General features: G+C 46.3%; 2 protein-coding genes across 2 annotated transcripts in view; both read left to right on the top strand.

Annotated features, from left to right (window-relative positions):
• Positions 1-27,393, top strand: part of LOC120552637 (NACHT, LRR and PYD domains-containing protein 14-like) — a 303,082-nt gene that overhangs the window by 191,101 nt on the left and 84,588 nt on the right.
• kmt2ca (lysine (K)-specific methyltransferase 2Ca) overlaps positions 1-27,393 on the top strand; it is a 120,969-nt gene that overhangs the window by 76,399 nt on the left and 17,177 nt on the right. Inside the window, 24 exon segments of the mRNA XM_039789913.1 lie at positions 2,877-3,239; positions 4,709-4,936; positions 5,465-5,653; positions 6,204-6,587; positions 7,624-7,735; positions 7,970-8,036; positions 8,196-8,259; positions 9,462-9,694; positions 10,543-10,641; positions 10,643-10,936; positions 13,240-13,347; positions 13,643-13,729; positions 13,976-14,746; positions 15,445-15,693; positions 16,856-17,053; positions 18,403-18,564; positions 18,986-19,118; positions 20,327-20,441; positions 22,229-22,404; positions 22,597-22,709; positions 25,312-25,449; positions 25,654-25,752; positions 25,946-26,044; positions 26,177-26,374. Coding sequence (XP_039645847.1) covers positions 2,877-3,239; positions 4,709-4,936; positions 5,465-5,653; positions 6,204-6,587; positions 7,624-7,735; positions 7,970-8,036; positions 8,196-8,259; positions 9,462-9,694; positions 10,543-10,641; positions 10,643-10,936; positions 13,240-13,347; positions 13,643-13,729; positions 13,976-14,746; positions 15,445-15,693; positions 16,856-17,053; positions 18,403-18,564; positions 18,986-19,118; positions 20,327-20,441; positions 22,229-22,404; positions 22,597-22,709; positions 25,312-25,449; positions 25,654-25,752; positions 25,946-26,044; positions 26,177-26,374 — 4,679 coding nt within the window.

A 27,393-nucleotide genomic window follows, 5' to 3' on the forward strand; every position in this document is an offset into this window, starting at 1 on the left:
AGAACTCATACACATCTTCTCATGGTGTGCAGGTTGAGTCCTCCCTAGCCAGCTTCAGCTGATGCCTTCTTCGCCCCCTCCCAGGCTCCTTCTTTTTAACGCCCCTCCCCTATAGGGTGTGTAGTGCCTGGATCTGGTAGATCGCCCTGGAGGGGAGTCCCTTGCCCCAGATGGGGAGGCCCTATGCCTGGGGGAGTTAGCACGGGATCTCGCCTCCTTGCCTCGGGTGCTCAGCCGCACATGATGCCAGGTGTGTGTGTGTGTGTGTGTGTGTGTGTGTGTGTGTGTGTGTGTGTTTCTGTGTGTGTATTTGTGTGCGTGTTTCTGTGTATGTTTGCGTGTGTGTGTGTGTGTGTGTGTGTGTGTGTTTCTGTGTGTGTATGTTTGTGTGTGCATGCATGTGTCAGTGTGTGTATTTGTGTGCGTGTTTCTGTGTATGTTTGCGTGTGCATGCATGTGTGTGTGGACGTGTGTGCGCGCATTTGTGTGTGTGTGTGTGTCTGTCTGTGTGTGTGTTTGTGTTTATGCATGCGTGTGCCAGCAACAGCCACATCAGGCCACGATCACACCGGACATCTTTTATGACTGGAAACCGTTGACTATATACAGTATAGGACGCTTCTGAAGTTAAAAAAAGAAACTCAGGAGAAGTGAAGAGGGTTCGGGAGACGTCGATGACTTACACACAAGCATTTAATGAAATCTCAATTGAAGAGACTTTAATTAAGCAGGCAGCACAGTTTAACAGCCATGTGTTATTGTGTCGTCCCATCTCTCTGAAGTTCCTGTCTTCCTGAAGGAGTATTTATCTCATGCTGGAGGCGTTAGCGTTTAGCTGAACCTTAAACAAAGATATTGCGCCGTAAACACAGATGCCGAAGCGTAGTTCAGACTCTCACTCTCTCTGGAAAGTGTGGCTGGCCCTCCGACCTCCAAAAGGAGACAGTCCTGAGACAACACATCCCCTTATCATGCAGCTGTCTACGTAGACTCCTTCAATCTAGATAGAGAGACGCTGTAGACACACTAGTTCACCCTAATCTCCAAAAGAACTACTTCCACGTCCCTGTTCTGCAGGTATTCCACATAAAGTTGGAAGTGCGCCCTCATTTAGAAGAAGTCTCCCAGCTAATCCTGCCTTGTACTGACTGAAGTTGGAGAAACAGCTAGCTAGCTCATGTAGTCTTACCTAGCTACTGAGCATGTAGTCTTACCTAGCTACTGAGCATGTAGTCTTACCTAGCTACTGAGCATGTAGTCTTACCTAACTACTGAGCATGTAGTCTTACCTAGCTACTGAGCATGTAGTCTTACCTAGCTACTGAGCATGTAGTCTTACCTAGCTACTGAGCATGTAGTCTTACCTAGCTACTGAGCATGTAGTCTTACCTAGCTACTGAGCATGTAGTCTTACCTAGCTACTGAGCATGTAGTCTTACCTAGCTACTGAGCATGTAGGCTTACCCTAACTACTGAGCATGTAGTCTTACCTAGCTACTGAGCATGTAGTCTTACCTAGCTACTGAGCATGTAGTCTTACCTAACTACTGAGCATGTAGTCTTACCTAGCTACTGAGCATGTATTCCTTACCTAGCTACTGAGCATGTAGTCTTACCTAGCTACTGAGCATGTAGTCTTACCTAGCTACTGAGCATGTAGTCTTACCTAGCTACTGAGCATGTAGTCTTACCTAACTACTGAGCATGTAGTCTTACCTAGCTACTGAGCATGTATTCCTTACCTAGCTACTGAGCATGTAGTCTTACCTAACTACTGAGCATGTAGTCTTACCTAGCTACTGAGCATGTAGTCTTACCTAGCTACTGAGCATGTAGTCTTACCTAGCTACTGAGCATGTAGTCTTACCTAGCTACTGAGCTTGTAGTCTTACCTAACTACTGAGCATGTAGTCTTACCTAACTACTGAGCATGTAGTCTTACCTAACTACTGAGCATGTAGTCTTACCTAACTACTGAGCATGTAGTCTTACCTAGCTACTGAGCATGTAGTCTTACCTAGCTACTGAGCATGTAGTCTTACCTAACTACTGAGCATGTAGTCTTACCTAGCTACTGAGCATGTAGTCTTACCTAGCTACTGAGCATGTAGTCTTACCTAGCTACTGAGCATGTAGTCTTACCTAACTACTGAGCTTGTAGTCTTACCTAACTACTGAGCATGTAGTCTTACCTAGCTACTGAGCATGTAGTCCTTACCTAGCTACTGAGCATGTAGTCTTACCTAGCTACTGAGCATGTAGTCTTACCTAGCTACTGAGCATGTAGTCTTACCTAGCTACTGAGCATGTAGTCCTTACCTAGCTACTGAGCATGTAGTCTTACCTAGCTACTGAGCATGTAGTCTTACCTAGCTACTGAGCATGTAGTCTTACCTAGCTACTGAGCATGTAGTCTTACCTAGCTACTGAGCATGTAGTCTTACCTAGCTACTGAGCATGTAGTCTTACCTAGCTACTGAGCATGTAGTCTTACCTAGCTACTGAGCATGTAGTCTTACCTAGCTACTGAGCATGTGCGACTGACAACAAAGATGGTACAGAAGAAGGATGTCTCACTCTGTAGCTAAAACAGAGACCTGAACACAGGGTGAAAAGAGGAGCTGCAGCAATGGGCAGTACAACAGAAATATGTTTTTCTTTTTTGAAAATTAAACCATGTAAACCTATTCTGGTACAACCTCTAAACACAATTATGAACCTGAAAATGAGCAGAATATGGGCGCTTTAAGCATCAACATACAGGAACATGTGGAGTAGTTTACATGTTAGAGGTGTATGGAAATATGGATATAATTGAGCATCTGGTCTTTTACTTGAGGATCTGATAGGAATCTTCTTGTATCCTCCGTCCTCAGGTCTCCCGCAGCCCTTCCCTCCTCGCTCCTTCCCCCTGCAGCAGCACAGCATCATGGGACAGCCGTACATCGAGCTTCGACATCGCATCCCCGAAAACCGCCTGAGGCTGTCCTTCCCTCTGCCTGCCGGCCCGGACCCCCGAGACCTGCGGCCGTGTCCGCCGGCGCTGGGCCAGCAGTCGGTGCTGGAGCAGCTGAACCAGCAGCAGCAGCATCAGCTAGCACACGCAGCGGCGCTGAGTCACGCCCTCCCCGGGACTGATGGGATGGAGGAGCACCTGGAGGACTCAGCGGTGAAGGACCTGGAGGACGTGGAGGTGAAAGATCTGGTCGACCTGAACCTGAACCTCGACCCTGAAGACGGTACGAGCACACAGATCACATCTATTTATTACTCTTACGATGAGGAGAAAACGTTGTTAAGCCCCGTTGGCAAGTGTCTTTCTTTTTCTTCCCAGACATTAATGACCCAGACATTAATGTAGAGCCCAATGGTTTCTGTGATCACGGAATAAGATAAGATCTACTTTATTGTCCCTGAAGGGAAAGTTGTTTTGGACTCTGTTCGTTCCCAGCAGAAAATAAGCATCTCTCAAAACATGCAACACAAAACATGCTTTCATATACATTAGACAGGTCCCTATATAGTACCACAGACACCACAGGGCCCTGCATTAAGCTAAACCACAGACACCACAGGGCCCTGCATTAAGCTAAACCACAGACACCACAGGGCCCTACATTAAGCTAAACCACAGACACCACAGGGCCCTGCATTAAGCTAAACCACAGACACCACAGGGGCCTACATTAAGCTAAACTACAGACACCACAGGGGCCTACATTAAGCTAAACCACAGACACCACAGGGCCCTGCATTAAGCTAAACCACAGACACCACAGGGCCCTGCATTAAGCTAAACCACAGACACCACAGGGCCCTGCATTAAGCTAAACCACAGACACCACAGGGCCCTACATTAAGCTAAACTACAGACACCACAGGGCCTACATTAAGCTAAACCACAGACACCACAGGGCCCTGCATTAAGCTAAACCACAGACACCACAGGGCCCTGCATTAAGCTAAACCACAGACACCACAGGGGCCTACATTAAGCTAAACCACAGACGCCACAGGGCCCTACATTAAGCTAAACCACAGACACCACAGGGGCCTACATTAAGCTAAACCACAGACACCACAGGGCCCTGCATTAAGCTAAACCACAGACACCACAGGGCCCTGCATTAAGCTAAACCACAGACACCACAGGGCCCTACATTAAGCTAAACCACAGACACCACAGGGCCCTACATTAAGCTAAACCACAGACACCACAGGGCCCTGCACTAAGCTAAACCACAGACACCACAGGGCCCTGCATTAAGCTAAACCACAGACACCACAGGGCCCTGCATTAAGCTAAACCACAGACACCACAGGGCCCTACATTAAGCTAAACCACAGACACCACAGGGCCCTACATTAAGCTAAACCACAGACACCACAGGGCCCTGCATTAAGCTAAACCACAGACACCACAGGGCCCTACATTAAGCTAAACCACAGACACCACAGGGCCCTACATTAACCTAAACCACAGACACCACAGGGCCCTACATTAAGCTAAACCACAGACACCACAGGGCCCTACATTAACCTAAACCACAGACGCCACAGGCCACACCCTACATTAAGTCAGTGCTTAAAGCTGACTGGAGATTTTAAATTATGACTTGCGTTACAACTAATTTTCCAACCGAGCCGCCCTGCTGAAACTGTGATGTTACAACCAGTCATTGTGATGCGTTCCTGCTGGCTGTTTCAGGTAAAGAGGATCTGGACCTGGGTCCCAACGACCTGCACCTCGACGACTTCCTGCTGTCGGGGAAGTTCGACCTGATCGCCTACGCTGACCCCGAGCTCAACCTGGAGGACAAGAAGGACATGTTCAACGAGGAGCTGGAGCTGGGCGAGACGGCCGAGGACCGGAGGACAGACAGCCACTTCAAACAGGAAGTACAGGACGGCATCAAGACCGAAGCCAGGCACACGGGTAATATACACTGTCAACAACACACACACGCACACACATACAGACAAGAACACACAAACACACACACACACACACACACACACACACACACACACACACACACAAATGTACACACACACACACACACACAAATGTGCACATACGCACGCATGCAGACACACGGGTAATATACACTGTCAACAACACACGCACGCACGCATGCACACACAAATGTACATACACACACTTGCACAGACACACACTCACACGCACGCACGAACAAAAGTGCACAGACAGACACACACACACAGACGCATGCATGCACACAGAGACACACACACAGACACGAACACACAGACACGAACACACAGACATGAACACACACAGACATGAACACACACACGTGCACAGACGCACGCCGACACGAACACACAGACACGAGCGCGCGCACACACACACACACACAAACGTGCACAGACAGACAGACAGACAGACACAGACACACGCTCGCTGTGCTCTGCTGCGTTCACTGACCCTCTGATTTATCAGCTCCCCAGCCCGGGGTCTTCACCGCCATCAGACCCCCCGGACCCCTGGTGGCCGAGGCAGCCGGCTCGCTCCAGAAAGGGGAGGACTCTGGTTCTGGTTCTGGTTCAGGGGCCTTGCCCGCTCTCCAGACCCAGGAACAGGCTCCGTCGTCGGGCATAACTCCCAGGGTTCACCCCCCCATGGCTGGAGGTAAACTAATACTACAAATCATATCATACCGTATCGTAGAGGTGTGAATCTTCACTGATCTCCCGATTTGATTCGATTCCATTATCATGTCAGCGATTCGATATCACGATGCGTCAAATCCATCTTTCTATTAAAGCCATGTAGGATATTTAATTCATAGCTTTTCAAGCTTCAAAAACCAAACATTCTGCAGAGCTCTAATAGTAAATAACTTGGATACATAAAACTATACAGCACTGAGCACATGGCACTTCCTGAATGTGTTAACATACCAGAATGTGTAAACAGAAATGTTGTTAGGCCTACATTAAATTATAAACAGAAATAATCGTTTTTGAACCGGCCGATTATCGATGCAGCATCGTCCATGTCCACGATTCCATGCATCGATTATTTCATTAATTTCAACACCTCTAGCGTATCGGATCGGTGCATAAACTCCGGTACCAGCGGTACCGGTACCACCAGCAGCTCTTCAGATACCGGCATCTGTATCGGAGTAACTTCACTATTTATTTACATCTGCATTGTTTCTCCGTCTCGTCTGCAGGGCCGCAGTCGGTCTTCCAGCAGAGACCGTTTGGACCCTCGTCTCTCTTCACCCCCCACCCTCAGGGTCTCCCTGCGCCCCCCCACCCTCAGGGTCTCCCTCTGTCCCTCCAACCCCCACAGCCCCGCCTCCTCCTCAACCCCCAGACCCAGCTTTCACAGCCGGGGGGCTCCACGCAGACCCAGACCCAGACCGTCTTCCTCCAGAGCCAGGACCAGGACCAGGACCCGGACCAGGACCCACATAGGCCTCTGCTCCTGGAGGAGCAGCCACTCCTCCTGCAGGACCTCCTGGACCAGGAGCGCCAGGAGCAGCAGCAGCAGAAACAGATGCAGGCTCTGATCAGACAGAGGCCCCCCCCAGACGCTGTGTTACCCAACATGGGTAAGACCTGAACACCTTTCCCCTGTTTCCCCTCAGTTTGGGGATGGCTTTTAGGCTGCGTTCAGACCGGGAAACGGCAATCTGGTGATTGTCTGCGGGGGAGATTCACTGAAACTAGTCGATCGCAGATTTGAGTCGCGCATGCGTCACTTTGCGACAAGTAGCCTCCAAGATGCTAACGGCTTTTTGAGCTAACGTTAGCAATCAAACAATCATAGCTAAAATGTTTTTGAAATGACTGCTGGAGGACGACAATGGAAATAAGTTTGTAACTTTCTTGTGTTATCCTCGACAGTTCTGATAAATGTACAATGTCACTGTGTTGGCATTTTGTTATACATTTATTTCTGTTACTATCTAATAAATCAATCAAAAAATAAAAAATAAAAAAAGCTGCTGGCTACAAGTTAGCAATCACACACAACAAAGGCTGTCACTTGAATGGCATTTTGAGCTAACGTTAGCAATCTAACAATCATAGATAGCTCCAACGTTTTTGAAATATTTCCATCTTCTGTTATTGTATGTAAAGACAAATGTTTATTATTTTATGGATTTCACAAATTTCAGTAAGACACGTTATGCCGTAAACCGTTTAAATCTGAGCATGCTCGACTCACATCGGGCAGTGACGCCGTTTTAAATCTTTCTTGTGGCAGAGATAGAGGCAGTGATGTTTCCTCTACGGGACTCTCACACAACCTCAAAACACACACACAAGTCTGATCTTGTGGTGTGTCGATTTCAATGTAAAGTTGACTCTGAGTCATCTTTTGGAGAACGTAAGCAGAGTTGCAGATCGGCTGTCACCACAAAACCAATGTGTTGAGTGTTTGATAGATAGTTGTTTGGGCTTTAATCGAGAGCGTACTGTACGATGACACACACCTGGCACACCTCGAGAGCTTTTACGAGTGTTTAGTTTTGATTCATTTATTTTGATAAGGTGGTGTGTGTGTGTGTGTGTGTGTGTGTGTGTGTGTGTGTGTGTGTGTGTGTGTGTGTGTGTGTGTGTGTGTGTGTGGGGTTTCAGCAGACTTTGACTCCATCACTGACCCCATCATGAAGGCGAAGATGGTGGCTCTGAAAGGCATCAACAAGGTGATGACGCAGGGCAACCTGGGACTCAACCCGATGGCCATCAACAGGTACGACCCCACCCCCCACCCCAGCACTTTCACCGTATTCTATCTAAATAACCCAGCTGCCCGTTTGATCGTCATCATATCATAAATGATCTCGGAGAAGCCATTGGTCTAATTTCTTTCAATGTATTTCTACGCTTTGATTCTTTTTTTTAAATATTTTGTACTCTTTTTGTCTGTGTGTCTGTCTGTCTGTCTGTCTGTCTGTCTGTCTGTCTGTCTGTCTGTCTGTGTCAGGTTCCAGCCGGCCCCGGTGGTCCCAGCTCCAGAGGGAGCTCCTCAGCCTCCCCAGCCAGTGGGACAGGTGTGTACAACCGGGACAAGAAGTGTCATAAAGACAATTTGTTTCAATAAATATTTAAATGCATCTTAATAAAACTAAACTGTATCACAGTGTCCTAATGTCTCCTGTACTTGCTGAGTTTGGGTTCAAACAGGAAGTGTCTTCTTCTCTTCCTGTCAGGATGGGAAGTTGAACCCCCCGTTGGTGCGACCCAGTCCTCCCAACTTCGGCCCGGGCTTCGGCAGTGAGTATACCGAAATAATCCCAGCATGCTCAGCAGTTAAAATCCATGTAAACATTAAAGTAGTTGATATGGACATAATGCGCACAAATAAATAGTCAAATGTATTCAAACTTCAGTGCTTTATATTCATTCATATTTTATCAAAAAGACAATTTTGTATTTGATTTAAATGTGTGGAAGAACGCAGCAATGAAATTGTCAAATCATATTTTAGTCGCAAATATATATTTGACCGGGGGGTTGGGGGAGTCTGCGATAAGACTACAGACTCTGTACTACATTTAAGGGTTCCATGATATGGTGCTCTTTGGATGCTTTTATATAGACCTTAGTGGTCCCCTAATACTGTATCTGAAGTCTCTTTTATATAGACCTTAGTGGTCCTCTAATACTGTATCTGAAGTCTCTTTTATATAGACCTTAGTGGTCCCCTAATACTGTATCTGAAGTCTCTTTATATAGACCTTAGTGGTCCCCTAATACTGTATCTGAAGTCTCTTTTATATAGACCTTAGTGGTCCCCTAATACTGTATCTGAAGTCTCTTTTATATAGACCTTAGTGGTCCCCTAATACTGTTTCTAACGCTAGCCAACGTTAGGTAGCCACTAGCTAGAAGGGTTTGTGGTGACGTTGCCTGGAACACTACCAAGTTGTGAGTCGTGACTTGAGGTCGTAAATGATATCGGGTGATGATTCAGAAATGATGTAGGGAGACCTCAGAGATGACGACCAGTCCGAAGAGTACAAATCAAGTGCAGCTTTATTCAAACAGTGAACAAACTTTCATGACACTGGGACAACCGTGAGCATACAGACACGTCTGCCCAAGGATGAACAACATGTACATCAGAATGAATACCTTTTAAACACTTTTTGTGCTTACACAGCATGAGACATCTATTTCAGCACACAAGTTTTACCCTTAAACTACACCTTTTATGGCACGTGCTCCTAATAGATTCTCCCATTCCTGGCTCAAATTCCTCTGTGTGAAAGTTGTACCCAAACTCATAATAGATTTACACATTCTTGTGGGTGAAGGTTGTCCCCAGACTAACCTTCTCGTGTAGTACCCTACATACAAGATATAAAATACATTTGAAACATGTAGGCTGAAATATCCAACCTATCAGTAATGTACGGTCTAAACATTGTGTGTGGAAGGCAGCATCAGTGTCTAACCCGTGGTGTGTCCTTCAGACGAGGCCCAGCGGCGGCAGTACGAGGAGTGGCTGGGCGAGACGCAGCAGCTCCTGCAGATGCAGCAGCGCCTCCTGGAGGAGCAGATCGCAGCTCACCGCAAAACCAAGAAGTCTCTGTCGGCCAAACAGAGAACAGCCAAGAAGGCTGGCCGAGCGCTCACCGAGGAGGACGCCGCCCAGCTCCGCAACATCACGGAGCAGCAGGGGACCGTGCAGAAACAGCTGGAGCAGGTACACAAACACATCTGCGGCCAGAGGGAGGGAGTACAGCTACGGCCTGAACCTACGCAGAGTTACACTAAACCTAGGCTAATATATCTATAATAATATAATCATCACCCAGGAAACACGTGTCCGTTCCTCGGGAGTGTTTAAAACCAAACCAGGATCTTTTTCCTAAACTTAAAGAGCTGTTTTGGTGCTTAAACATAAGGCCTCCTGCACACTGGCTGCGTGGCGTGAGCATGGCGTGACGTTTCTGTTGCGTGGCGTCTGCGTGGTGTTTTCTACGTCTTTTCCCACCAGAAAGGTGTCTGACGCGGCGCTGCTGCTGCTGCTAGCCTTGTCTGGACACATGGATGTTTCCCATAAACATAAATATACACTGATATGATTACAGCAGAGACAACGTCTGCAGAATAGGCTCCAGAATATTTCCTACGTCAAAACCTCGAGACGTTCAGACATCAACAAGTCATTTATTAATATGCATTTGTGTCTAAATGACATATAAACATCTTTTATATTCTATGTTGTCTGGAAACTCTTCCAACACGCTGGCGTGTGGCGTCGGTTCTAGTTCTAGCTGTACGTGTTTTCTGAGACGTGCGTGTCACGCAGGCAGTGTGCACACTCTAACCTGTTACCATGGGAACCCAAATAAACACGGACACGCCACGCTCACGCCACGCAGCCAGTGTGCAAGAGGCATAACACGGACACACACACTCAGACACACACAAACACACACACATTCACACACACGCACACATGTGTATTGTTTGTCTCACTCAACCTTTAAATGTTTAAAAGGAAGCGAGCCAGTTGAAGAGGTTTTCTCTGTCTGTGTTTGTGTCCAGATCCGGAAGCAGCAGAAGGATCACGCCGAGCTGATCGACGACTACAGGACCAAACAGCAGCGAGCTGCAGCGGCGCTGCCCCCTCTCCAGCCCCCTCTCCCAGCCCCCCCTCTCCCAGCCCCCCCTCTCCCAGCCCCCCCTCTCCCAGCCCCACCCCACTGGCCCCACCCTGCCCCGCGCACCAAACGTCCCCATTGGTTGGTCCCCTGGAGGCGGAGCTCCGGGGGTGATGGGGCAGAGGATGCCTCTTCTTCCACCCCCCCAGATGCCCCCCACCGCCCAGCCTCCCGCGGCCATGACGCCGGGCCTCGCTCCTCCGACAGCGGGCTTCACCGCGGGGCCCCGGGGCCCCCCCGCAGGGACCAACGGAGCTGCAGGGGACCCCGCGCTTCAGGTAACACACCTGTCACAGCTGCCCACGTCTTCACGTTTTCATTAGGACCAACGGGACATGTTGTTGGGAGGAACGTTTGGGTTGTGATAGGGTTGGGCGATATCCAAATTTTGATACCGTCAAACCTCCTCCCTATTTTAAATGTAAATGGACTGTTTTTATATAGCGCTTTTCTAGTCTTAACTACTACTCAGAACGCTTTAACATAGTACAGGAAACACTCACACACATTCATACACCGTCAGATACACACTCGCACGCATTTACACTCTGATGCACAGCATCGGGGGCAACTCAGGGTTCAGTGTCTTGCCCAAGGACACTTCGACATGGGACTGCAGGGCCAAGGATCGAACCACCAACCTTCCGATTGGCAGGCGACCGCGTGACTAATTAAAAATGATGACGTAAGGCTCAGACGGCGTCACCAAACTGTTGGCTTGTGCACCGTTCAGAAACTGAATACCTAACACTAATACTGGAACTATAATAACATAACAACAACTAAAAAAACACTACTTTCTCCTCCACACTGTCACGTGATGACAACCACACATCATTACATAAATTATATGTAATATTTAATACTTGTCTCCTATATAAGTGCATTGCATTTTTTTATGACGGTATTGAAACTGATACCGTTGCTATTTTTAAGACCCCGCGGTATACTGTATTACCGCCCAACCCTAGTGTGTGAGTAATGTGTTTGGGTTGTGAGGTAATGGTTGTGATGTAATGTTAGGGTTGTGGGGTAATGCTTGGGTTGTGATGTAATGTTTGGGTTGTGGGGTAATGTTTGGGTTGTGATGTAATGTTTGGGTTGTGAGGTAATGTTTGGGTTGTGGGGTAATGTTTGGGTTGTGAGGTAATGTTTGGGTTGTGATGTAATGTTTGGGTTGTGAGGTAATGTTTGGGTTGTGAGGTAATGTTTGGGTTGTGAGGTAATGTTTGGGTTGTGAGGTAATGTTTGTGAGGTAATGTTTGGGTTGTGAGGTAATGTTTGGGTTGTGAGGTAATGTTTGGGTTGTGAGGTAATGTTTGGGTTGTGAGGTAATGTTAGGGTTGTGAGGTAATGGTTGTGAGGTAATGTGTTAGGGTTGTGAGGTAATGTTTGGGTTGTGGGGTAATGTTTGGGTTGTGAGGTAATGTTTGGGTTGTGATGTAATGTTTGGGTTGTGAGGTAATGTTTGGGTTGTGAGGTAATGTTTGGGTTGTGAGGTAATGTTAGGGTTGTGAGGTAATGGTTGTGAGGTAGTGTTTGGGTTGTGAGGTAATGTGTTAGGGTTGTGAGGTAATGTGTTTGGGTTGTGAGGTAATGTGTTTGGGTTGTGAGGTAATGTGTTAGGGTTGTGAGGTAATGGTTGTGAGGTAATGTGTTTGGGTTGTAAGGTAATGTTTGGGTTGTAAGGTAATGTTTGGGTTGTAAGGTAATGTGTTAGGGTTGTGAGGTAATGTTTGGATTGTGAGGTAATGTGTTAGGGTTGTGAGGTAATGTTTGGGTTGTGAGGTAATGTGTTTGGGTTGTGAGGTAATGTGTTTGGGTTGTGAGGTAATGTGTTTGGGTTGTGAGGTAATGTGTTTGGGTTGTGAGGTAATGTGTTTGGGTTGTGAGGTAATGTGTTTGGGTTGTGAGGTAATGTGTTTGGGTTGTGAGGTAATGTTTGGGTTGTGAGGTAATGTTTGGGTTGTGAGGTAATGTGTTAGGGTTGTGAGGTAATGTGTTTGGGTTGTGAGGTAATGTGTTTGGGTTGTGAGGTAATGTGTTTGGGTTGTGAGGTAATGTGTTTGGGTTGTGAGGTAATGTGTTTGGCTGGAGGTAATGTTTGGGTGCGAGGTAATGTTTGGGTTGTGAGGTAATGTGTTTGGGTTGTGAGGTAATGTTTGGGTTGTGAGGTAATGTTTGGGTTGTGAGGTAATGTTTGGGTTGTGAGGTAATGTGTTGGGTTGTGAGGTAATGTTTGGGTTGTGAGGTAATGTTTGGGTTGTGAGGTAATGTGTTTGGGTTGTGAGGTAATGTTTGGGTTGTGAGGTAATGTGTTTGGGTTGTGAGGTAATGTGTTTGCGTGAGGTGTTTGGGTTGTGAGGTAATGTTTGGGTTGTGAGGTAATGTTTGCGTTTGAGGTAATGTTTGGGTTGTGAGGTAATGTTTGGGTTGTGAGGTAATGTGTTTGGGTTGTGAGGTAATGTTTGGGTTGTGAGGTAATGTTTGGGTTGTGAGGTAATGTTTGGGTTGTGAGGTAATGTTTGGGTTGTGAGGTAATGTTTGGGTTGTGAGGTAATGTTTGGTTTGTGTCCTGCAGGTGAAGTTTGACGACAACAACCCGTTCAGTGAAGGTTTCCAGGAGAGAGAGAGGAGAGAGAGGCTGAGAGAGCAGCAGGAGAGGCAGAGAGTTCAGCTAATGCACGAGGTGAAGCATCACACACACACATACACACACACAGAGACACACACACACACACACACACACACAGCCATGGATATCAACTGGGTCAATAAACACATCGCAGTGTTTCCCACAGATTAGGAAGCAATTTGTGGCGGGGAGGGGGTGTGTGTATCAAAAACTGAGGAGGACAAGCAGTTGGATGCTGTCCTCCTCTCCTACTTCAATGCCTAACAAATCTATGTCTTTCTCTCCCCTGTCTTTCACTGGTTGAAGCCTGAAAATATTGTAAACAAATGAATAACCTAACTGATTACAGGCTGGTCCTCCTCCTCAACACGGGCCTTTTTCAGTCGCGGAAAATACTTTTCAATACTCATCTGGATTGAAGCAGCAAACATTCAGTGTAAGAGTAAACAATGACATAACATTATTTATCATAAGTTTATTTGATTCATAGCTGCTACATATGGTGTTTTGACCTTGACAACCGAACTGCATTTTACCACTAACTTGCGACTAGTTAACTTTCTTAGGGGGGGCAATCGCTTGTTTCCTAAGAGTCGGAAAATTTAGAGAAAAGAAGTTTGAATATTTTGACACAATGACTTCATGCATTCAGTCAAACTGAGCGCTGTTCTCCTCCTGTCAGGTGGAACGCCATCGCGCCTTGCAGCAGAGGCTGGAGCTGGAGCAGCAAGGCATGCTGGGAAACTCCATGCCCCCATCTGGAGCTCTGCCGGGGGCTCGAGTCGTACAAACGCCCGGACCTCCTCCGGCGGCGGCGGCGGACGGTCTGTCCCAGATGCCGTTCTTCAGCTCAGAGCTGCCGCAGGACTTCCTCCAGTCGCCCCCGGCTCCCAGAGCGCCGTTCCCCCAGCAGGGAGCCCTCTGTCCGGGCTTCCCCGCTGGGCGCGGCCCCCTGGAGGTGGCTCCCTCCAGCCTGCAGGCTCGGCCCAGGCTCCCAGCCCAGGGAACGCTGCTGCCCGCTGGGTTCCCAGCGGCGGCAGGGATGCCCCCCTCCCATCCTCGGTTCGGACATGACTCCTCAACCCATGGCGCCTCCCTCGCCCAGCTGTACTCTGACATCATCCCTGACGACAAACCGAAGAAGAAGAGGAGCAGGAAGAGGGACGGAGACGACGGCGGCGGGGGCGCCAGGACGCCGCTTTCCTCGCACTCTGACGACATCACGGCTCCGCCCACTCCGGCCCGGTCAGACACTTCCTGCTCCACGCCCACACGCGGCAGCGCGGACCAATCGGATGTGAGCTTCTCGCTGAGCGCCAGCCTCGCGGCTCTGGCTCCGTCCTCGGAGCTGGAGAGGCAGCTGTCGGCCATCTCGGCGGCCCAGCAGAGAGGCTCCGTCCTGGGCACGGAGAGCCAGAGAGGCCCCCTGTCTGCAGTCCGTCTGGAGGTCAAGGTCAGTCAAGGGAGTCCCCACGATTTAACTTTGATTTTTTAATTCTTTTTTTTATTTATTTATGTGATCGGGACAGATCACGTTAATGAAAATCGGTATAAAGTACATCCTGTAAACGTGCCGGAGTTAGCATGAAAGCTAATTTACATCCATTGTCCCTTTTTTAAATAAAGATGTCCTCTGAGGACCCACTTCAATCATTAGGCAACGTTGGGGTACTAGACCATCTTCAGACAAACTGTGTTACATCCTGAGACCCCATCTTTTTTAGGATCGAGCAATCAACAACTTCCACATGAAATCAGACATAAATACACTGAAAAACTTAATATCTTACATGCACCCAAGGCTTCTGTACTGCTTTACTGTAGCTTATTGTCACACACATTCAGACACACACACTCAGAAACACACACAGTCACTCACACACACACACACACACACACACTCAGACACTCACTGAGACACTCAGACACACATACAAACACACACACACACTCAGACACACTCACATACACACACAGAGACACAGACACACACACTCTCAGACAAACACACACGCACAGACACTCACATACACAGAGACATGCACACACTCTCTCCCACACACACACACACACACACACACACAGACACACAAACTCAGACACACACACACACACGCTCAGCCTGTTCAGCGTGTGGTTGTCTGCCTGCAGGAGGAGCGTGAGGAGGGAGGAGCTTGTGGTGGAGGCAGGGTGAAGATGGAGGCGTGTGGGGGTGATGCTGTCTTCTCCCCCTCCCCTCCCTACGGGGGAGACGGGGGGAAGGAGCTGCTCAGACATCTGCTGAAGGACAAAACCTCCCCGGCAACCACGCCATCTCCCACCGGCCAGGCCCCGCCCACCGCCCGCCGACAGCTGTCCAATGAAAGCGTCCGGTCCGAAGAGGACGACCATGGAAACATGGTGAGTGGGGGGGGGGGTGTTTAGTCAACAAGCTTTCAGAGCTTTTTAAAGGAACATTTTGGTATTTTTCTAAAACAAGCTGTAATGTAACCCTACAGGACTAATGTTCAGCATCAGCACCACCAGACTCCATGTAAATAATCAGGACTTTTATCATCGTAAAAACACACTTCATTCAAAGTGGACAGAAACTAAATCAAACCACCAAAAGCCGTCTTGGTTCATCTTTCGTACATCACTTGTCCACACACTCTGGTTTGGTTGAAATAAACCCTTAATTCACCCATTTACATGTGGAGATATGCTGGCTCTATACACGCTAAAAGTCCTGATTATTTACATGGAGTCTGGTGGAAATATGCTGGCTCTATACACGCTAAAAGTCCTGATTATTTACATGGAGTCTGTTGGAGATATGCTGGCTCTATACACGCTAAAAGTCCTGATTATTTACATGGAGTCTGTTGGAGATATGCTGGCTCTATACACACTAAAAGTCCTGATTATTTACATGGAGTCTGTTGGAGATATGCTGGCTCTATACACGCTAAAAGTCCTGATTATTTACATGGAGTCTGGTGGAGATATGCTGGCTCTATACACGCTAAAAGTCCTGATTATTTACATGGAGTCTGGTGGAGATATGCTGGCTCTATACACACTAAAAGTCCTGATTATTTACATGGAGTCTGGTGGAGATATGCTGGCTCTATACACGCTAAAAGTCCTGATTATTTACATGGAGTCTGGTGGAGTTTGGTGATGGTGATTTCGGGGCTGTTTCATGTTAAACTAAAAGGATCTTACTCTTTAACTAAAAGGTCTATCTCTGGAGGGATCCATCCCATAATGTTGTCAGACACTTAGAATAATAATGTGAGTCTGTCAGCAGCAACAACAGAACTTTTAGTGACTCTAACTGCTGCTGAACATTAGTCCTGTAGGGTTACATTACAGCTTGGTTCACGGCTGCCTGTTACAGCGTTCTCGCTCAATACTGGACCAATTTGAAGGTTATTGTTCCCATCAGCCACTTAGACACAAAAACATGGGGAAATAGGGTTGAAATATGACTAAATGAACCTTTAAACTCGTTTCCAACGGCAGTTAATGAATCGACAAAGAGCTTATTGTGAATGAAAGTGTGACCTGTCTGCTCCAGGTGACCATGGACAGTCCAGGAGCAGATCTGCTGGACTCATCCGGCAGGAAGAAAGCTCCGCGCTGTAAGAGACCCTCTCGGCCCGAGAAAGACAAAGCTCCTCCCAAAAACAAGAGGAGGAAGAAGGAGGAGGAGGAGAAGACGCTCCAGTCGTCCTCTACATCGTCCTCTGACCCGCTGGTGACTCACCTCAGACAGGTACGCCGACACAAACTCTTTTTCTCGCTCTCTATCTTTCTCTGTCTTTCTCTCTCTCTCTGTCTGTCTGTCTGTCTGTCTGTCTGTCTGTCTCTGTCTCTTTCCCTCTCTGTCTCTCTCTGTCTTTTTTTTTTTATTGAACATTGACCGATTTACAGGTCATGACAGTTTCAAAAGAAGGTCCAACAATCCCTCATACAATACAAATCAGGAATGCACATACATAGACGTACAGTTAGACAATAAAGAGCTATTCTCCCCAAGCCAACCCATACAGCCCTGCTGTTACTGTAGTTAGTTGTAAATGGACCCCAGACTTTATGAAACTGAAACGGCTCCTCTCAGATAGAAGCTAAGGGCTTGGAAGGGCAGAAACTCCGGTACACTGCATATCCATTGGGCGACGCTAGGGGGGTTCCTCTGACACCCACTTCAATAAAATACATCTTCTAGCACAAAAGAGCAGGATTTTAAGAAGTTTTAGCTGATTAGATGGAATATCTGGAGGATGGTCTATACCAAGAATACAGAATAAGGGATAAATGTTCAGTGCCTGTCCTTTTTTACGTACATACATCTTCCCAAAATGTGTGAATATGTACACAGTCCATTAGACAGTGGACATATGCAGAAACCTTTTTTAAGAACTTCAACAGGAAACGGTGAAGAAATAAAACCTGATTTAGAAATAGATTCCGATACATTTTTATGGACTAACATCTTCATGTGAAGGGAAACCTAAACTTCAGGAGCCATGTGACAATCCAAAATCTCTTTGGGCGCCCAAATTCTTCTTCAGCTTGGTCTCTCTTTCTCCTAAAATAATCGGCTTTAAACATCGGCACAAATAAAATGATACGATACATACGTGAATCGACTAGAGCTGCTCCCTCTTAGTGGATCAGTGGACTAATCGGTGGTTCTGGTCTTAGTCAACTTAGATCTCTTTACTCCATTAGTCATGTCTGATGCTGTTTTCATGCTGAATGACTTCTTTCCAAGAAACGTACGAGCTCATCTCTGGTAAACACAAGAATTAAGGGTTGACATTTTACCTAACAGATATCACCGTGAAACCTACTTTGATTACTTTCATTAAGGCCATTATTTGTTGTATTACACATTTTCTGATATGTTGTGTTTAAATATGCAAAGGAGGCGTTATCTTATTCAATATATGCATCCTTTAGCATGACTCTTTTTGGAGAAACTCAGATTTACAGATCTGTCGGTTAAATCAACTAATGGATTAGTTGAGTGTTAGTCAACTAAGAATATCTTCAATCGAGCACAGCCCTAGAATCGATTTTCTTTCCCTCCCTAACTATATCTGAACCTATATTCCCCAGCTCTCGGTGCTGCCCCTGATGGAGCCGGTTCTGGGGGTGGATCTGAGTCTGTTCCCCCCGTACGGCAGCTCGTCTCTGGGCAGAGACTCGCTGCTGAGTGGCTCCTTCGGTAACGGCTGCCTGGACGGGGTCACGGACTACTACTCCCAGCTCATATACAAGGTACTGTGTGTGTGTGTGTGTGTGTGTGTGTGTGTGTGTGTGTGTGTGTGTGTGTGTAATGATCCATAGTTTCATACGTATTGAGTGTATTACATAACGTGGTTATTTCCTGTGATATGCTGCCTGCAGAACGCCACTTTTTAAGCCCTCAGAGGCTTTCTTTCTGGCAGCAATTCTCCTCCCTCGTATTCTCTTTGCAAATTATAAATGTTTTATGGATAGATAGATAGATAGATAGATAGATAGATAGATAGATAGATAGATAGATAGATAGATAGATAGATAGATAGATAGATAGATGCATACAGAAACAGAGGAACTCCTGCAGCTGTGACGACAGCCTCCGCTACAGTCATGTCTAACTTTCTGCTTCACTGAAACCACTTGTAAACTTTTTTTAAACTTTGTTTTCCCCCGGCAGAATAACCTGAGTAACCCTCCCACCCCCCCGGCCTCGCTGCCCCCCACCCCCCCGCCCGTCGCCAGGCAGAAACTGGTCAACGGCTTCGCCACCACGGACGAGCTGGCGAGGAAAGACATCAGCGAGCAGGACGGTGAGTTTAAAGACGCAGAGACTCAGCAGGAACTTTCTGTTTCTCACGCTCTGTGCACTGAATCCAGGATTGGGCTTCTGATTGGGCTGAATATTTGGGCTTTTTGACGGGGTTCTGGTTTCTGCTGAGCATTAGAATTTGTTACTAGGGAACCGAACCGTACGCTTGCACTCGGCGCGCTACGCTGGTCACCGTAGTGACGGCGCCTTTGATTACGGGAAGGTGTTAGCGTAGGTGGAGCGTTCAATGCAGCAGGCTGTGAGAAAGTGGACATGGAACTGGTGAGTAGAACAAGTTGTTTGGCAGAACTTTCAGTCAAAAGAAGGCCATTCAAGTCCAGCTCCATGTTCAATCTGTTCAATGGACCTTTATCACAGCAGACATGTTGACTTGTCATAGCAGCAACAGCACAGCTGAGATCGATAACCTTAACGATGGCTCAGTTCCATCAAGTGTCCCAGTAAGATATTTCAGTGAGTCAGTATGACCAATACCAGGACCTCTCCTAAGTGGAATGCAGCCATCAGTAATGGTTTAATACCAGGGTCTCTCCTAAGTGGAATGCAGCCATCAGTAATGGTTTAATACCAGGGTCTCTCCTAAGTGGAATGCAGCCATCAGTAATGGTTTAATACCAGGACCTCTCCTAAGTGGAATGCAGCCATCAGTAATGGTTTAATACCAGGACCTCTCCTAAGTGGAATGCAGCCATCAGTAATGGTTTAATACCAGGACCTCTCCTAAGTGGAATGCAGCCATCAGTAATGGTTTAATACCAGGACCTCTCCTAAGTGGAATGCAGCCATCAGTAATGGTTTAATACCAGGGTCTCTCCTAAGTGGAATGCAGCCATCAGTAATGGTTTAATACCAGGACCTCTCCTAAGTGGAATGCAGCCATCATTAATGGTTTAATACCAGGACCTCTCCTAAGTGGAATGCAGCCATCAGTAATGGTTTAATACCAGGACCTCTCCTAAGTGGAATGCAGCCATCAGTAATGGTTTAATACCAGGGTCTCTCTGAGGATGGGAGGGGGAGTCAGCACAATCTCAACCTGTGGATTCAGGATTCAGCCCAACCCCAAAAATCTGGATTCGGTGCATCCCTAGTAGAAACAGAAAAATGTTTTTATTGACTTTTATTTTGTCTGAAGAAACAACTGAAACATAATTAGAAGTGTAACCAGACGTGTGAATGTGTGTTTAGTGAACGGTGTGAAGCAGAAGGGGGAGGAGCTTCTGGCTCTAAACCACGCCTCCAAAACGGTCGACGTCCCGGCCTCGCTGCCGACGCCCCCCCACAACAACCAGGAAGAGCTCCGGTAAGCCCCGCCCACTGTCTGGTTGTGGTCTGGTTTTGTGTCTTTCTTCTTCTCTGAAGTTTTGGGAACTCTTCAGGCTAAACCATTTTAATGCGTGATGGGGAACCGTTGGGAGCAGTGGTTCTCAAACGTATTTCTATAATGTACCCCTGTGAAATATTCTCTGTGCCATGTACCCCCTGACCAGCGCAAAGCATTTTTTTTGGGGGGGGGGGGGACAAGTATTAATGGATTTTTAAGACAGATACAAATATTGATGATTTTAAAAATCCGATATTCCAATATATGTAAATCTATATACTCATAACAAAACGTAAACAGATTTCCTTAACGTTAGTTATTTGTAGTTATTTATGAGTCCTCACTAAAATATTATGATAATGCAGTTTAAAAATAATGGTTAGTTTTATTGTCTCAACAGAAAATCTAAATATATTAAAGCGCCCATATTATGCTCATTTTCAGGTTCATAACTGTATTTTAAGGTTGTACCAGAATAGGTTTACATGGTTTAATTTTCAAAAAACACCATATTGTTGTTGTACTGCACAGCTCTCTCTCACTGCTGCAGATCCTCTTTTCACCTGGTTTCTGTTTCAGCTACAGAGTGAGACCTCTTTTCATCTTCTTCTTCTGTACTATCTTTGGTTGCACTCGCACATGCTCAGTAGCTCAGATGTAGAGCATGTCAGCTAGCTAACTCTAGAGACAGTAAAAGAAAGGCTGTTTCTCCAACTTTGGTCAGTTACAAGGCAGGATCAGCTGGGAGACTTCTAAATGAGGGCGCACATGGAAGTAGTTCTTTTGTAGATTATGGTGAACTTGTGTGTGTTGTAGCAGTGCTTTGCTATTGAGAACGACGTAGCATGCTAGCGTTAGCATTAGCGTTAGCATGCTAACGAGCTAACGGTTGTGGTTAGCTAGCTCATTTCAAAATCAAATCAAATCAAAAAAGATTTTGAACAGCTCACCAGGAGACTGAAGGCAGGACACATTCAGAAACCGGATCTCACTCAGAACACCATGGATGGGTTTATTTCAAAGTTTGTATGTGTGTGGAAGCACCAGAGACACAAAAGAACACCCCAAAAACCAGAAGAAGTGATTTTTTCATAATATGGGCACTTTAAAGTTCTGATAAATAAAAAGAATAAAAATACAAACTTAAGATACGAAACTTAAAGTCCTTGGAACAAAAAGACAATAACAAAAAAATCAAATAGTGTAGCCAACATGGAGGTTGTAGAGGTGTGTGTGTGTGTGTGTGTGTGTGTGTGTGTGTGTGTGTGTGTGTGTGTGTGTGTGGTGTGTGTGTGTGTGTGTGTGTGTGTGTGTGTGTGTGTGTGTGTGTGTGTGTTTGGTGTGTGTGTGTGTGTGTGTGTGTGTGTGTGTGTGTGTGTGGTGTAGCGCCCTCTGGTGGACAAACTATGCAACGCCAACACTCAGAACCTGGTTAAAGAGGATTTCGTCAGTTTTTATTTAATTTTTTAATATTTAATTATCAGAATCATTTGTCATTATAAATGATGAATGAATATTTTTTATCGGCCGTTATAAATGCCGATAACGATAGTTTGGAAAATGCCTACTACGGGCCGGGCTCTGTTAAAGAGGTTCATCACAGTGCTGCACCACCCCTGTCTGTCTGACTAAACAACAACTTTGTAACAGAAAAACTCTTAAATGCTACTTCAAATGTTTACAATCCATTACTGAATTAATTTTCTATCATAGTATTATTTTTCAGGGAATTATGCGTGACTGATATCTTTAAATGAACCCCCCAGGGTCCAGGACTCGTCGGGGCGCGACAGCCCGGACGGCTTCGTCCCGTCCTCGTCTCCGGAGAGCGTGGCGGACATGGAGGTCAGCCGGTTCCCCGACCTGTCCTTCATCAAGCTGGAGCCGCCCTCGCCCTGCCCCTCGCCTACAATACCCATCATGCCCTGCGCCTGGGGGAAAGGTCAGTCAGCTGCTGTTGCCTACATTTTAGCTTTTTGTGATGCTGGCGGGAGGTCCATTCTCTGAGGGTTGAAGGTTTTTCAAAATGTCCTTAAAATAATGTGTGTGCATCTTTCTTTGTGTGTGTGTCTCTGTCTGTGTGTGTGTGTGCGCGTGTGTGTGTGTCTGTGTGTGTGTGTGCGCGTGTGTCCAGGCTCAGCAGTGAAACAGGAAGTGAAGACGGAGCCGCACCATCAGTTTCCTCCCTCTTGCTCTAACACTGACCTGGTTACCATAGCGATAACGCTGAACCCGGTCGCAGCTCAGGTAAACATGTTCACCTGAAAAATCAATGACAAATTCCAAAATACTTAAAGGTGCCCTTGCCACACACAACTGTCTGTCCTTGTATTGTTTGAAATATGTCAGGTCCATATGTGTTTGTGTAATGTGGTGAATGTGAAAATGAACTGCTACCTCCTCTGTCAGCTCTAAGTGTAGAAATCAGGCCAATCACAACAGCTGGTCAGTCTGACATCATGTCGCATGAGCTCATTACTATTCATGAGTTGGGCTGGGTAAAGGATGCTGACAGCCAGGCTCTCATTGGCTAGCTGTTAGCCAGTCAGAGTCAAGCACTTTAGCTTGTTGAATATTAATGAGAACTGGCACAAATCGAGCGGAGTCTTCCTGCAGGCTTTCTATACCGCGCTAGAATGGCTTGAAACAAGGTAACCAAGGTTACAGAGTCCATGGTAGACCTTCAGACATCACCACAAAGTCATGAAATACAAGTGGCAGCTAGGGCACCTTTAATAAAACACAGAGACTGCTGCTTTTAGAGTAGGTCAGTCCTAACATGTGACTGTGTCTTATACAGTAGTTCAGTCCTAACATGTGACTGTGTCTTATACAGTAGTTCAGTCCTAACATGTGACTGTGTGTCTTATACAGTAGTTCAGTCCTAACATGTGACTGTGTGTCTTATACAGTAGTTCAGCCCTAACATGTGACTGTGTCTCATACAGTAGTTCAGTCCTAACATGTGACTGTGTCTTATACAGTAGTTCAGTCCTAACATGTGACTGTGTCTTATACAGTAGTTCAGTCCTAACATGTGACTGTGTGTCTTATACAGTAGTTCAGTCCTAACATGTGACTGTGTGTCTTATACAGTAGTTCAGCCCTAACATGTGACTGTGTGTCTTATACAGTAGTTCAGCCCTAACATGTGACTGTGTGTCTTATACAGTAGTTCAGTCCTAACATGTGACTGTGTGTCTTATACAGTAGTTCAGCCCTAACATGTGACTGTGTGTGTTATACAGTAGTTCAGCCCTAACATGTGCTGTGTCTTATACAGTAGTTCAGCCCTAACATGTGACTGTGTGTGTTATACAGTAGTACCCTAACATGTTGTGTGTTTATACAGTAGTTCAGTAACATGTGACTGTGTGTTTATACAGTAGTTCAGTCCTAACATGTGACTGTGTGTCTTATACAGTAGTTCAGTCTTTAACATGTGACTGTGTGTCTTTATACTAGTTCCTAACATGTGACTGTGTGTGTTATACAGTAGTTCAGCCCTAACATGTGACTGTGTGTGTTATACAGTAGTTCAGCCTAACATTGACTGTGTGTTTTATACAGTAGTTCAGTCCTAACATGTGACTGTGTGTCTTATACAGTAGTTCAGCCTAACATGTGACTGTGTGTGTTATACAGTAGTTCAGCCTAACATGTGACTGTGTGTCTTATACAGTAGTTCAGTCCTACATGTGACTGTTATGTTAGTCTACATGTCTGTGTGTTTATACAGTAGTTCAGTCCTAACATGTGACTGTGTGTGTTATACAGTAGTTCAGTCCTAACATGTGACTGTGTGTTATACAGTAGTTCAGTCCTAACATGTGACTGTGTGTGTTATACAGTAGTCAGTCCTAACATGTGCTGTGTGTATAGTTGTACATGTCTTTTTTTTATTTTATACAGTGTTCAGTCATGTTGTGTGTCTTATACAGTATTCAGCTAACATGTGACTGTGTCTTATATACAGTAGTCGCTAAATGTGTGTGTGTTATACAGTAGTAGTCACATGTGCTGTGTGTCTTATACAGTAGTTCAGCTACATGTCTGTGTTTTATACAGTAGTTCAGTCCTAACATGTGACTGTGTCTTATACAGTAGTTCAGTCCTAACATGTGACTGTGTGTCTTTAAGTAGTTCAGCCCTAACATGTGACTGTGTGTTATACAGTAGTTCAGCCCTAACATGTGACTGTGTCTTATACAGTAGTTCAGCCCTAACATGTGACTGTGTGTCTTATACAGTAGGTCAGTCCTAACATGTGACTGTGTCTTATACAGTAGTTCAGTCCTAACATGTGACTGTGTGTCTTATACAGTAGTTCAGTCCTAACATGTGACTGTGTGTGTTATACAGTAGTTCAGCCCTAACATGTGACTGTGTGTCTTATACAGTAGTTCAGCCCTAACATGTGACTGTGTCTTATACAGTAGTTCAGTCCTAACATGTGACTGTGTGTGTTATACAGTAGTTCAGTCCTAACATGTGACTGTGTGTGTTATACAGTAGTTCAGTCCTAACATGTGACTGTGTGTCTTATACAGTAGTTCAGTCCTAACATGTGACTGTGTCTTATACAGTAGTTCAGCCCTAACATGTGACTGTGTGTGTTATACAGTAGTTCAGTCCTAACATGTGACTGTGTGTGTTATACAGTAGTTCAGTCCTAACATGTGACTGTGTGTGTTATACAGTAGTTCAGTCCTAACATGTGACTGTGTGTCTTATACAGTAGTTCAGTCCTAACATGTGACTGTGTCTTATACAGTAGTTCAGCCCTAACATGTGACTGTGTGTGTTATACAGTAGTTCAGCCCTAACATGTGACTGTGTCTGTTTCCAGAACGTAGCCGGTGTGATGGCGGCCGTGGCCGAGCTGCTGCGGGTCCCCGTCCCAGCCGACTACCAGCTGAGCGGCGCCGTTGGCCCCGAGAGGAACTCGCTGGCTCTGCTGGCTGGAGTCCGAGTGCCGCTCACACAGGTACCAGCCTGACAAGCCTGACCCACATCAAGATGTTGGGTCTGGGAACTCACCATTGGCAGGGCTCAATCCCAGGGTTAGGGTCATCTGGGTCACACTCTGGGTCAATGGAGCAGACTGTTTGATGTGTTTATATATACATATGTGTGTGGGTGTGTGTACAGATACTGTGAGTCCCTGCTAATGAAAGTGTTTGTGTTTCAGAGTTCAACCGTCAGCAGACAGCAGAGACCTCCTCAGTGCTGCAGCTGCTGCAAGGTGCTCCTGGGAAACGGAGTCCGCATCATCAAGGAGCTCAAACAGGTGGGACACAAACAATAGCTAACAACAGAGTGAAGCGTTGAAAGCATTTAAATGCTGATCATCTAAACGTACGTGTGTGTGTGTGTGTGTGTGTGTGTGTGTGTGTGTGTGTGTGTGTGTGTGTGTGTGTGTGTGTGTGTGTGTGTGTGTGTGTGTGTGTGTGTGTGTGTGTGTGTGTGTGTGTGTGTTACAGGAGGGTCAGTCCAGACCAGGATCCAGCCTGGTGTTCTGCAGTCCGAACTGCTCTGCTCTCTACACATCTGAGCTGCAGAGCAGAACATCTGGAAACAAGGTGAGCGATGACATCTCATGTCTTCTTATATTTTATTGACTTACGTTAGCTTTCAGCTCAGCTTTTACTGATTTTAACAAAAATACCAACGTAGGCGCTGTGATGTAACATCCTGTGTTTGTGTCTCCCCAGGCGGTCCAGCCCAGCTCCGAGCCTCCCGGCAGAGTTCAGCACCGCTACAGCAGCAACATGTCCTCCATCGCCGTGCACTCCCTCCTCCACGCCCCCTCCTCCTCCCCACACAACTCCCCCGCTGCCTCGCCGCCACTCTCCTTTCCCCCCGCCTCTGCCGTCACCATGGAGACCAGGCCCCGCGTGGACAGCCTCAAGGTGGGTTACGGACGGACGGACAGCGTTTGTTAATCCAATCTGACGCGCTGCTGTTGGAAGAAACGAGCGCTCGAGTGTTTTCGTCCGTTTTTTCAACGTTTTTTTTTTCTATGTTTTTGGTTAGAGATGCACTGAATACAGATTTTTGGGGTTGATGCTGAATCCTGAATCCCCTGGTTGAGATTGTGCTGCCTCCTCCTCCCATCCTCAGTCCATGAACCCAGTAAACACATGAATGAAGTAAACAGGGACTGTCCTTCCTTTGCCGTACCTGAGGCCTGGACTACGAAGCAAGATTTGGCGTTAACGAGCTAATTTAAGGCTCAACCCAGGATTTTCTGTACTACGAAGGTGGATCAGTTGTTATCGGGTTCAATCGCCATGGTAACTCATGCTGAACACCTAACCTGGTCGGGAGCAGGTTAAGTTGGAGATCAGAGATCAACCGGTGTAAAAGCACCGCCTACTGACCAATCAATACTCGGTTGATAACGGCATCACAGTTCTTAAAGAAGATCGCGGAGGCTCGGTGCAGAGAGAGAGAGAGAAAAAAAAAAAAAAAAAAAAAAAAAAAAAAAAAAAAAAAAAAAAAAAAAAGAAAGAAAAGAGAGAAAAGAAAAAAAGAAAAAAAAAAAAGAAAAAAAAGAAGAAAGAGAGAGAGAGAAAAAAAAAAAAGAGAGAGAGAGAGAGAGAAGGAAAGAGAGAAAGAGGAGAAGGGAAGAGGGAGAGAGAGAGAGGGGGGAGAGAGAAAAGAAGAGAGAAAGAGAGAGAGAGAGAGAGAAAAAAAAGAGAGAGAAGAGAAAGAGAGAGAGAAAAGAGGGAGGGGTGCGCTCATAAAAGTTAAAACATCTAGAGACCAACAACCCCGTTAACATGGGTATTTTTATGAAATATAGCCTATATATTTTAATGGGAGGGAATTACATATCGGCTTCTTGAGCCATGTGTCACCAATGCACACATCGGTTTGAATTATGTTTTTATATTTTTTATTTGCTCTCACGGTTGCTTCCCACTGC

This window comes from Perca fluviatilis, chromosome 22 (genome assembly GCF_010015445.1).
Source record: "Perca fluviatilis chromosome 22, GENO_Pfluv_1.0, whole genome shotgun sequence".
In the NCBI taxonomy this organism is placed as follows: Eukaryota; Metazoa; Chordata; class Actinopteri; order Perciformes; family Percidae; genus Perca; species Perca fluviatilis.